Here is a 13,291-nt window from a genome sequence, read left to right on the forward strand (position 1 = left end):
ATTAATTACGTTTTTGTTAAGAAATTATAACATTATTATGTATGTAAATTTGTAATTAATAAATGTAATAATTATAATTAAGGGAGGAAAAAAAAATGAGACAAAAGGAGAAGCCAACACATGATGTAATGTGGGTCCCACATTTTCCATTCTTAAACACGTAAAGCTTAAAACCCCCATCATCGTCATCTTCTTCCTCCTCCTCCTCCTTATCTCCTCCATTTATTCGTCTCTGGAGTAACCTTCGTTAAAACAGAGTTCATATCCAAACACCTTTCTGTTTTTCATAATACCTATATTTAGACCTATACGTATATGTATACAGAGAGAGAGATAGAGATATACATACGAAGGCTGTGATCGAGATGGAATTTTGAAGTGGGACCCACTTCCCCCCATTCTCTCTTTTTGGAAATATTGCTTTTAGTGGTCTTTCAGTTGGAGACCCATAAAGAAAGAAAGGAAGGAAGAAGAAGAGGATATACATATATACATATTATATATGTATGCACTCCCATCTTTCCCATTATATAAAGCGGCCTTGTCTTGTTCCTTTATAATTGTGTCTATTAGAGAATATATACGACCATCTTCAAACTGTCTCTCCATTTTCTCTCTCAAAACAAATCCGAATTAGCCAGAGCTTTCAGTTCACACTCGGACACACACATATATATATATGGCCCTTGGTGGTAAGGCTAGCTTCTGGGTAGTCCTGATAATTGGCCTTATAGTCCTCCCTCAATGGGCTCATGGCTCGAGTCGAGGCTCATTTGATCGGAGAAAGGTGGTTGTAGCAGGCGCCGGGAATGGCATATGCGCTTCTTCTGTAATTATACATGGATATAAATGCCAGGAGCTTGAAGTAAATCTCTCTCTCTCTCTCTCTCTCTCTATATATATATATATATATGTTTCTGTATGTGTGTGTATATATATATATATATGTATGTGAACATTGGTTGAATTTTTCAGGTGACAACGCAAGATGGGTACATACTGAATATGCAGAGAATACCAGAGGGTCGTGGAGGTGGTGGTGGGACTAAAAGGCCGCCCGTCTTGATTCAACATGGAGTTCTTGTTGTAAGTGCTTTTTTATATAATTATTTATGCAAATATATACATACAGTCACGCAAATGTGTAGGTCTATATATAGTATGCGCACCCACATAGCACATTCTTGCTTAATATATATGTACACACACACACACAGAGGAAGTGCGCTTCAGTGTGGGTAGAAAAAGTAGAGATTACACATACGTAAAAAGTTAATAAGAAAATGAATAAGTTTTCTATACACACACACAGACACTAAATCTTTTACGTAATAATGGGATTGACAAAGTTTTGTCCACATTATGTTTATATGATTTCAGATCAAATTTATAGAGTCAGCATGAATAATAATTTTATATTTGATTTAAATTAATTTAATTATAATAAAAATTTTTCCTCATATACTTGGGATTTGTTTAATCAATTATATGAGTTTGTATATACATATATATATATATTGAATAGTAATTAAAATTAAAAAATTAATTTGTCACTTTAAAAACAGTTGGGAAAAAGGAATGCATCTTAAATGTGAATATGTGACTCCAAATTTTGACAATATATGGACCAATTATGCATTGTTGACTTCCAAAAAAAAAGAATCATGATCACGATCGGCATGTTATGCATTGATCATGTTGTCCACTGTCTATACGTATAACATTATATATATATATATACATGTATGGGCAAAATTTACATGGTTTGAATTTCTAATAATTAAGCTTCACATAAAGACCACCCACAAAAGCCTAAAAAACAGAAGCGTTACTTGATTTATGCAAGAGTTGGAGTGCACTATAATTTATGTCTTATTTACAAGTAATTAGAAGAGTTGTTCATAAATACAGTTGGGTCTTCTTTAAAATTATATTATTTTTCTAATATATCTATATTTTAAAGTAAAAGTAAATAGGCAGACCCATTAATATAATTTTTATATATATATATATATTTTAGTATATGATATGCTTTTATTTAAAAAAAAGAAAAGGAATAATTAGATGGGATGTCTCTATTTCACTTTCTAGTTATAGACACAAATTGATTAAGAACGAATTAATTATAATTACCCAAAAAGAAAATGTAGTTAATAATAATTAATTTCTGTACATTGTACTTTTAGTCTGTAATGGGATCACTTTTATGGTTCCCGTCTCTAATTATTTATATATATATATATGTATATAGGAAATAACTATTTTAGAATTAATTAAAGTAATTTTTTTTTTTTTTTGGTTCTGTAAATAAATATTTTTGTTTATAGTTTTTATTAAAGAAAATTTCATTCTAACTACTGATTTATAAATTATGTGTTAGATGACGTTCTTTCTCTCAAACTTCTAAATTTGAAGAAACATATAAACTGGCAACTTTAGAAAAACACCAATCACGCTCCCTAAAAATATACTTACATATATATATATATATATATATATACGTATTCTTCTCCTTTAAGTTTACTAAATTCCCCAAAGCAAAATAGAAGATACTTAATACTTTTTACGTTAATTTATTATAATTTTATTATTTTTAATATTTGAAGATATATCTTAAATTATATTTGGTAAAATGACGTGCGCATGATTTCTTCAAGAAATTTCCTATTCATTATTGCTGTTAAAGGCTGCGTCTCTGCGCCTGTCACTGCCTAATCCTATGGCCTTTTATATAGTGGAACGCAAAATCAGGCGCCGTTTCAGACTCAAATCCAATGGGCCCAAGTTTCAATACTGTCTTACTTTCCTTTTTTGAAACTTGCCTTTTGGATATCATTTACAAATAAAAAAACATTTTGGTACACAAAATTTGTTTCTTAAATTATTATAATCTCAAAATTATGTTTTTAATTTTATTAAATTAAATATTATAAATTAATTATACATTTTTTTATATTTATAATTTTATTAAATTAAATTTGTATTTTACTTATGTGAATATTGTTATAATATATTAAATTAATATTTCTGCGAACAATTTATCTTAAAAGTTATTAAGTTTTATTTTCAGAAAATTAAATAAAAATATTAGTAAAATTAAAAGGGATAAAAAGAAAATAAAAAAGATAGGATAAGAATTTATTATTTTTAAATATAGAATTCCCTTGGTCCTTAAGAAACACTGTTATCAGAATATTTTAATTATCCAAGGCGGATAAGAATACATTTAGAATGTGATCCACAATTTGGTAAATATATATATATATATATATATATTACTACTCTCCCGGATGACAATAGTTAAATTAATAGAATTTCAGTAAATTTATTATATTTATAAAAGAAAAAAATATAATAATTAATTTTTTAAAGAAAAAAATAATTGAAATTATCCTCTCCTCTTTGTTGTACGGGACAATGTTGCCTACTGCTGCTTTTTTAATTTTCTCTCTCCATAAATTTAGAGGCAGTATATGAATGTATTGTTGTATTTACACGTTTGCTGTCACAAAAAATGTAGTAATTTTTTTTCTCGATTGCTCAGATATTTGTGTGTATGTACAGGATGGGATGACGTGGCTCTTGAACCCACCCGATCAAACTCTACCGTTGATTTTAGCCGATCAAGGGTTTGATGTTTGGATTGCTAACACAAGAGGCACCAGATTTAGCAGAAAACACGTGATTCTTGACCCCAGTCAACCGGTATCTCTCTCTTTAATTTAATTAATTATCTAAATACAATTTAATTTTTTTAAAAAAATATATATTATGTGGATTGATATGGCCAGGAGTTCTGGAATTGGTCATGGGATGAGCTTGTGACGTATGATCTTCCAGCAGTTTTTGACTGCGTGTACACCCACACTGGCCAGAGAATTCATTATGTAGGCCATTCTCTGGTAACTTCCCTTCAATTTACTTTTATTATTATTCACACCTTTACACATTTTACTTTTATTATATATTTACTTTTTTAAATTTTAATAAAATTAAACCACAAAAAATAAATTAAAAAAAAAGTATTTTGCCCTAAATATAAATGTGAGGTTTTGATAATTAATAATTTTTTATTTTTTTTTATATAAGAAATTATAAGTTTAAAATAAATTATATCGTTTCATGTATTTTTTATTAGAAAATTAAAATTCTGTTAACAAATTGTTTCATTTTTTAGTAATTAAATTTATTGTGAGAAACAGGGAACCCTCATAGCTTTGGCATCATTTTCACAAGGGAGACTAGTGGACAAGCTCCGTTCTGCAGCTCTACTTAGCCCCATTGCCTATTTAAATTACATGAACACCGCACTTGGAGTTCTTGCTGCCAAATCCTTTGTTGGTGAGGTCTGTAAAATCATACCCTAATTTATGTAATTAATTATCTAACTAAAACAGTGATTTAATAATTATTTTTATTTTCTCAATTCCCAGATCACTACACTTTTGGGTATTGCAGAATTTAATCCTAAAGGGTATACATCAACATTCGATACTTGTAGTTATATATGTTTATATACTTTTGTGTGTATATATATATATATATATCAATATATTCTAAATATATTCACTATAATTGATTTCTTTTTAATTAACCTTTTGCTGTTTATAGGCAGCCTGTCTCTGCATTTCTCAAGTCTCTCTGCGCCAACCCTGGGGTAAATTGCTATGATTTATTAACCGCAATTACAGGTATTAATTTTATTATCCATTAAAAATTTCTTATTTAGGATTGTTTAGTTTGGAAACTATTTTATTTTTCTTCATTTATAAATTCAATTTGAAACAATGTTTCTAACAATTTTCTGTTTCCTTTTACTAGATACTAGTTTTCTAATGCCATCACACCCTCAAATTTTTCATGCAGTTTATTTTGAGGATATTTTATATATTAATAAATTAAATTTTTAATATTTTCTTCTATTATTATAACAGAACAATTAATTATATATAATAACTAATATATTTCATAAAATAAATATATGCAGATAGATACTTCTTTATTTTCAACACTAGAGAAAAATTTTCTACAACCAAACAGAAGTCTTCTATTTCCAAATTCCAAGTTCAACTAAGATTTTTTCTGTATTCGTTGCCTTGACAAAACTTAGACTAACATTTTTGTTTTCTGGGTTCCGATGTGCGAAAAATTTGAAAGGCAAAAATTGCTGCCTTAATGCCTCCACAGTTAATATTTTCTTAAAGAATGAACCTCAGTCAACTGCCACAAAGAACATGGTACACTTGGCTCAAAGTAAGTTCCTTATAACTATAGCTGTCTTTTTGAAAGTACAATAACTGTCTGTTTAATTTTATGACACTGTAACTATTTCTTGTTCCTGTTTTAATATAGTACTATCTAAGTATTAACCCTCAATTAATCATCGCTAATAAGGAACTAGCAATTCGGCATAAATAAGTAGCTTTTATATTTTTTTCTGATCAAGAAATTCTTAAGCTAAGTTTTGTTTATCGTAAACAAGTTCTTTTCTATGTCAATCGAAAGCAAATCATTTATGTCATGATTAAAAGCTCTAAAAATAAAATTTCGGATGGTACAACACAAAGTCTAACATATGACATGATGACAAATAATCGGCTGATGCATACAAGGTCAAGAATTTCTAACCAAGCACAACTCATTAAGCTAATTTTTGTTTATCAAAATTAAGTTCATTTTTATTTCTACAAAAAAATACCTATCTCATGATCAAAAGTAAAATTTTAAACAGTTCAGCACTATATCTAACACAGAATATGACTACAATAATTGGGCTAATGCATGCTGGATCAAGCATTCCTAACTAAGCATCGGTCATCATGCTCGGACAAGCCTTGGCACTAAATAAGGCTAAACCAATCTCTTCTCTCTATTTCTTTTTATTCAGTCTGACTAATATAATCACTGACTTGACTAACTGTTATTTTGTACATGTACTTACTTTTCTTCACACGAATTCTTTTTTAGTGCTGATCCTTAGAATTTTATTGCAGCTGTTAGAGACAGAGTTATTGCAAAATACAATTATGGCAGACCAGACTTCAACCTGATGCACTACGGTGAGATTACTCCGCCGGTCTACAATCTCTCAAACATCCCTAGCAACCTGCCTCTATTCATCAGCTATGGAGGCGAAGATGCACTCTCTGATTCAAGAGATGTCGCACTCTTGCTGGATAGTTTCAAGTTTCATGAGGAAGACAAGCTTAGCATCCAGTACATCAAGGACTATGCTCATGCAGACTTTATTATGGGGATCAATGCTAAGGACATTGTGTATAATAAAATTGTTACATTTTTCAAACGCCAACGATGATTAATGAGGAGAGTTTGGGTGGTCACTGGTTCTCTGTGGTTGTTAAAATACTATTATGTAATAAATTATATAGATAAAATGTGGTTGGATTATGAGATGTGTTGGATGATTAGGAAGGAAATCTCGACAAGCTGAGAGCAATTTTTAGACAAAATTTTGAATGGCAAAATGATTAATTAGCCGGAATATATTCAAAGATCTAATGGGATATACTCTTTTTAAGCATATTACTTCCCTGTCGACACACATCAACGTGTTTTGATTTATATATTCGTTGGATCCCTTTATTTATTACTATAATTTTAGTTTAAAATCTATAAAGTACTACATCTAAATTCTATTAATATCAATCTCATATTTTAGGTCTGCATACCTCTATCAATTTAGATATATAAGTAGTATTAAAATATGTTAGTTTCTATATGAATTAAATGTTAAAATTTATAACCAACAATCTCTTACCAGAATCATTGATATATACACTTCTCTATGAGTTTTTGAGTTCGAATCAAGTTGAGTTCCTTATATCCTTATTATAAGATCAATTGTGTTCTTTCTTTGTTAAAAAATCAATTATCTTGTTATTGATGTATAAGTGTCATTTAATCATTATAATATATAGATTTCAACTCAAAAAGATAATTTTTAATAATTTATATATATTAAATCATTCTAACTAATATTATATGTATTTTGAGTCGTACATTTATTACTATCTAGTTTTAATATCATAACAATTTATATTATATATAATAAATAATAGTAAAGACAATAACAAAATATAATTAATTAATAATTATAAATAGTATTAATATTTTTGAATAACTGGAGAAAGTATAGGAAAACTCTCTCTCTCTCTGTCTTTATACACATATGTGTGCGTGTTTCCTTAACAGAAAAGAAAATTAATTTTTTTAAAATAAAAACAAAACTAGTTAGAGATATCTACTTTATGATGAGGCCGTAATTTATTGACCAGAAAGCTAGCTTATTGGGCTAATGATAAGTAACAAGTCACCAAACTTCATTAGCAATTCAGGTTGTCTTAAGATTCCTCCGTATCTGATATATCAAAATACAATGTCTAAGCTCCCTGGACAATGATGATATCTCCTAGAATGTCCATCAACATATCTTAGTTTCAACTCAAAGCTTCCGAGACCTTTCACCAACCAATGTTTGCTTCATGGGCAATTAAGAAACTCAGACATCCAAACACTTTGCCCCTCTTTGACCTCAAAATCCCAACTCAAAGACTGTTATCCAAAGGCCAATCTAGTATAATATTGCAGGCTTGTTGAGAAAGTATCATGGGTCGTAAGTATTCTAGATCATATATCACATCATCGGTAGACATATTAACTAAACTAAAGATAGGGACATTGACAGTGAGTTTATATGGACATATTATATTTTTCTGTGTATTGCAGCATTATATATAGTGGGGATTACGAAGAACATGACAGAAAAAGTGGAGTGAAGACAGTGAGAATGAAGGGAGCGCACAGAGTTTCTTCATTGGTGTTGGCCCTTGTTGCCTTTGTTATTACAACAAAAGGAGTGTATGGAGCCCAACACGCTGTTGGGGGTAGCCAAGGGTGGGAAGAATCCGTCGATCTCAACTCATGGGCTTCAGGCCAAACCTTCAAGGTTGGAGACCAACTGGGTATGTGTTGTTTTGTTTCCTTCAATATTAACCATCCTTTAGCACAATTTTATATCATATTCTTCTTTTGTCAGCCCTGAGAAATATTGCTACTAAGAAATATTCCTAATTTATACATCTCAGAGTTCAACCATTCTGAAATCTCACACAAAGAGTTTTGCTGTAGACGATCATTAGTAAAATAATAAATTTCCATCGCTTTTCTAACAAATCTAATAACAATGGTTCTAATCTATTATTTACAAACTAATAAGCTTCTTCACACTTAATCACTCTAGTCTAAAAGCGAGGATTAGTTTGACAAAATTAGGGTAATCAGGATCTAGACCTCTCTTATAGTTTGATAAAATTGGGGCAATCAGAATCTAGACCTCTCTTATCAATGAAATACTAGAGTCTGGTCAATTATCTTTAATGTAATGGAAAATTTTTCAACTGTTTTTATTAATAAGTGAGATGGTACATATAGAAAGAACAGAGAGAGAGAGAGAGAGACAGGCAGACAAAGCATCAGAGGGAGATGTCACAGAGAAGAATCAGCTAGAATTAGATTTAGCGGAGGGAGAGAGAAGGGTGGCAAAGAGAGGAGACAGCGGAAACAAATCTGATTTCCATTCCCTAATGTCGTTACAAAATACTCTCTCTTTTATAGTCTTATTCTTTAAATCTCTACTATCTAACTAACTATTTCCCGCGTATCAATACTCTCCACCAAAGAGTCACCTTGTCTTCAGGGTTGATGATGAATCTAAGCATCCTATGAGTCAAAACAGAAGTGGTTATCCGATCTAAACATTTGTTCTTTTTATTCTGCTCCCTCAGAACTTGGATTTGTATGGCTGGCTATTACTTGGGTAAAATTTATTATATAACCAGACATCTTTAGAGGAATTCCAACCAAATACTACTTGTGAGTAGATTTTGAATTCAATTGCTCCTGTTGAGAGCCTCATGTACACTCCAAACTATCTTCATCATTGTTGGTGCCCAGCTGGTCTTCCTCATTGTTGGTGCCAAACTGGTGCCAGTCACTTTCTCCACAAATGTTGTTGAATTTCCTAAGATACACTTTGTTCAACCAAATTTTCTTTCAAACCTTTATTTCCTTGATTGAGTTGGCTCCAGAATTCTCCTGTTCTTGATATACCAAATTCTTATTTGAATCTGCCATCACGCACCTGGGAGCATTGCATGCGAGGATAATCAAGATTTGCTTGATTTCATGCAATTATTTATTCATTCTACAGATTTCTTACCTTATTCCACTGATTTCTTGCTTCATCATTCCCAAATTTTTATCCAATCTATTCCCAATATCACTTGTTTTTCCATTTCCTGCATATTCTGGATTCTTCTGTAATTCTAATTAAACCAATACTGAGTCTGACACCACCGCTAAAATTCACAAAGAGAGATAGCAAAAGAAAACTACAGATACACACTAACAGAGAAACACCAAAGAGAAATAAAATCGGGTCATATTCTATCTGTATCTTTTATAGTCACGATCCATGTACTTATTTTTTCTACCTTCTCTAACTTTTCCAATACAACCGTCTAAACTATTTTCTGTTATGCTTTACTGTTTGATTCCTAACGACACAACTATGTAAATTAAATCTCCAATAATATGTCTAATTCACAAGCTTAGTCCTTAAACCTTCTGCAGAGAAAATAAACATGTATAAAGAAGTATGTATAGATCGATTGGGCTAGGTTTGCTCGCTCTCTGCAATGCATGTAAAAATGCTATTTATCTATACTTTAATGTAAATGAAATCAAGAGACATTATCACATAGGTGTAAAGTTACCTGGAGCCTCCCCGTCAAGAGGCAGCAAAACCAGTTGTTGAATCACTAGTTTTAAGCATGTCTAAGCATGGCCGTGGTGGACAAGATAAGGTGATCTTTTCTTGTTTGTACCTGTCTCGTCCTCTCCCCATAAAGCAATTGTATCTGAATTCTTCATTAGTTTCACCTTCCAACTCCAGTTGGTATCTTTTCTAGCGGTTTTATTGCTTCCTTTTCCCCAGGATGGAACTTCCGATAATCAATCGGAATGATTTCTTGGGAGTAATAACTCGCCAACTTCATTGCTGCTCTCTAAACGAATTTCCTATAACCTTCCATGGGTTTCCCTTCTTTTTAATCCTTGCTTTATTTTTCAGTTTCCAAACTCTCATTCCTAATCTGTCGCGCTGGCGAATCCCCAAGCCTCTCATCTTGGCGCCAATGTATATCAATTTCAGAATGCATGCATAATAAAACTCAAGCTCTATGGTATAATGTCTTCGATTTCTTCCGGCAATCTCCGTTATTTCTCCGTGGCCATGGCGGCACGGACGAACTAAATATATTTGAATTTCTGACAAGGAAAGAATATGTGAACATCGAAAATTTTCCTGAGAAACAAACGGAAATTTAGGATATTGGGAAGGAAACATACATGTCGTAAGGTATAAGAAGCCATTATATTCGAGATACGATGAAGATGAAAATCAAGAGAGAAAAAGGCGGTTCTAAGAAGCGGCAACTCCAATTTATAATTTTAAAAAATCGTTTTTAATATTTAAAATTTTTGCACCGGGTCGGATTCTTGGGCATGGATACATACGGATAGTTAACCCGGCCCAGTTCATATCATATTCACCCTATATATAAAATTCTATCAATTTCTGGCATTAAATAATAATCTTTTGGTATCAAAGAAAAAAATAAATTTCATATCTTGTCTACAAATAGATAATTTTTATATTTTATTCAATCTTTTTCATTTATTATTTACTTTTCATAATATTGTTAATGAGCAAGTAATTATTTTTATATTTAAATTATTGTTCTTTATATAAATATTTAAATTATCTCATCAAGTTTAATTATTTATTTCGTTAATAAATATATAATTAAAATTTATAATTTTTTATGTAGTTTTCAAGTATACATCGGGACTACACAGTGTAGTAGAAATAAGCAATGAAGCTGCCTACAAGAATTGCGATCTGGGAACACCAATAAACTCGATGAGCACTGGCAATGATGTGGTCAAATTAGAAAAGCCAGGCACACGTTATTTTATTTGTGGCACTTTAGGGCATTGTGATCAAGGGATGAAAGTGAAGATCGTTACTGTCTCCGGCAATGCACCTTCTTCTCCTGGATCATCATCACCCCCGTCTACTTCTTCTTCGCCAAACTCCTCTTTTGCAACTTATGCTTTACAACATTTTATGGGATTTGTATTATTTGGTTCATTACTTAGTATGGTTTTTATGTTATGAGTATAAAAATTGAAAGAATTAACTTGATGTTATATATATTATATAATAAATATGTTATTTGTTATTGATTGATTATTCGCACTTAAGAGACTAATACAATAAAAATAATGTTTTAAACTCTTAAAATTTTACTAAATATTAATTGTTGAGATTCACCAATTATTTTATTTTTTAGAATCATAATACATTTGTGTCATTTTTTACTACATTTATATTTGTACAAAATATGTAACTAGAATTAAATATTATATAATAAAATATAATTAAAATACTATAAAAGAACTTTTAGATTGAAAAAAATATGTAACTAGAATAAATATTACATATATAAAAGTAATTTATCAATTTAAGTTATAAAGTATAGATGTAATAGCTCCGGAAATTAAAAGGAAATGTATCTATTTATTCTAAATGCGAAAGTGAAATAAAATATATTATGATTAACATCTCTTACACAATATCCAAAACAAATTAAACGTATGAAATAATAAACTAACTTAAATGAAATATTATGAATGAATGCTATAAGGAAAACTAATAAATTATTTGGCTTCTACTCTCCGTCTTCCTGCAAAACGGGCTCGGGAACCAAGACCTCATCATCTGAAATGGTTAACTAAGGAATGAGCTACATTAACTCATTAAAGACATCACACTATCTCACTGTCACATAAGTAAAGGTTGGTAGAAAACAAAAATGACAAATGGAGCATAATTTATATCAAACTCATTTATCAATAATAAAATCATTTACTGTCCACCTACCTCGGTGAGATTCATGAAAACAATTTATGAAAACAATTACATCATAAATATCATAAGATCATGCACACTCTGTAACATAACACATATCATGTTTTTGTATTTCAATCATCAGATAACAAATTTTCTCTTTTATCAACCTACTAGTATCAATTGGGATCCATAGGGGGTCCCCACTATACGTGAACCATTCACGTTAATAACTTAATTCCAGGGTCATTTCCATACCCCGTCCGGTATGGGCGCCAAAACCATAAACTTCAATACCTCATCCGGTATGACGCCAAAACACATAAAGTCTCTATACCCCGTTCGATATGAGAGACCGCGTTCCCGGTAGGGTTCCCTATGGACCGGGTCTGTCCACCATCTTCTAGGATATCTAGTGAGACTGTCGAGTTATCCACTTATAAATTTACATACCATCATTATTTTTCTTAGTCTCAATTACCCAATCAACATAAATACGTAAATCAGCAATGCACACCAAACAAGACACACAACATCGGGTTCACAATAATTCAAACCATAATAGATTAAACAGTTATTCATGCATACGAAATCACAGAATCAACAATCAGATACTATACTGCTTTTAGACTGTAAAATATATCAAACAGAAACAGACTGACAAATACATCAAGTTCGGGTCCCATTAGCAATCTTAATTAATTATACATATTTATAAATTTATAAAATACATTTTAATTATTTATTAAGCTTTAATGCTATGATAAGAAATAGGGTGAGAGATCCTTACTTGTTTCAGAATCTTAACTTGGGTTCTCACTGCGCCTACGGGCAGTCCCTAGATTCCTTGAATTTTTATTCGAAAACTGAAACACACTTCCGGTACCTGCACATGTCCCCAAAAAATCCCAAATCAGACCCTGGCTCCTTTCGGCCAATTTCGAAATTCCGGCACAGCGGCTCCGCTGTGCTTCGGCAACTGCTCCACCGCCCACGGCGGCGATCCGTCTCGGGTTGGCCGTTTCTGACCGAATTCAGCCAAACTTGCATTGGTTCCTGTGATAAAACACCCATAGGATCCTCGGTGGGCCAAAAAATTATAAACAACCGAGACTTACTAGCGGCGAAGCTCTCGGGTACGACGGCTCCTCCGGCGCGAGTTGCGATTTGGTGTTTTGTTCCGGTCAACCTGTAGAGAAAAGGACGATGGTCACAGTGGTATAAAAATTACATCGAACGGGAACCGGGAAAGGCGTCATCGGAGGTAAAAACAGAGAAAATTCACTGGACTTTGGCGGT

The 13,291-nt window shown here is 31.5% G+C and overlaps 2 protein-coding genes across 4 annotated transcripts; both read left to right on the forward strand.

Annotated features, from left to right (window-relative positions):
- The first annotated feature begins 248 nt into the window (after positions 1-248).
- MPL1 (Myzus persicae-induced lipase 1) lies at positions 249-6,413 on the forward strand. Of its 2 annotated transcripts, none has more exons than XM_088215293.1 (9): positions 249-865; positions 976-1,086; positions 3,565-3,705; positions 3,792-3,902; positions 4,203-4,346; positions 4,434-4,474; positions 4,612-4,691; positions 5,158-5,253; positions 5,994-6,413. In XM_088215293.1, the coding sequence occupies exons 1-9, from the start codon at positions 680-682 to the stop codon at positions 6,314-6,316; spliced, it is 1,233 nt and encodes a 410-aa protein (XP_088071419.1). In that variant the 5' UTR covers positions 249-679; the 3' UTR covers positions 6,317-6,413. The 2 variants fall into 2 exon arrangements, with proteins under 2 accessions (XP_088071419.1, XP_088071425.1); XM_088215299.1 differs by having other exon boundaries at positions 3,792-3,887.
- Positions 6,414-7,218: 805 nt separating this feature from the next.
- On the forward strand, positions 7,219-11,326 carry LOC148269097 (Cupredoxin superfamily protein). Of its 2 annotated transcripts, XM_088215314.1 has the most exons (3): positions 7,219-7,633; positions 7,747-7,982; positions 10,911-11,326. In XM_088215314.1, exons 2-3 carry the CDS (start codon positions 7,808-7,810, stop codon positions 11,258-11,260), a joined length of 525 nt encoding a protein of 174 aa, XP_088071440.1. In that variant the 5' UTR covers positions 7,219-7,633; positions 7,747-7,807; the 3' UTR covers positions 11,261-11,326. The 2 variants fall into 2 exon arrangements, with proteins under 2 accessions (XP_088071440.1, XP_088071430.1); XM_088215304.1 differs by having other exon boundaries at positions 7,219-7,982.
- The last annotated feature ends 1,965 nt before the right edge of the window (positions 11,327-13,291 follow it).

This window comes from Carica papaya, chromosome 1 (assembly GCF_054855325.1).
Source record: "Carica papaya isolate Zhongbai chromosome 1, ASM5485532v1, whole genome shotgun sequence".
Lineage (NCBI taxonomy): Eukaryota > Viridiplantae > Streptophyta > Magnoliopsida > Brassicales > Caricaceae > Carica > Carica papaya.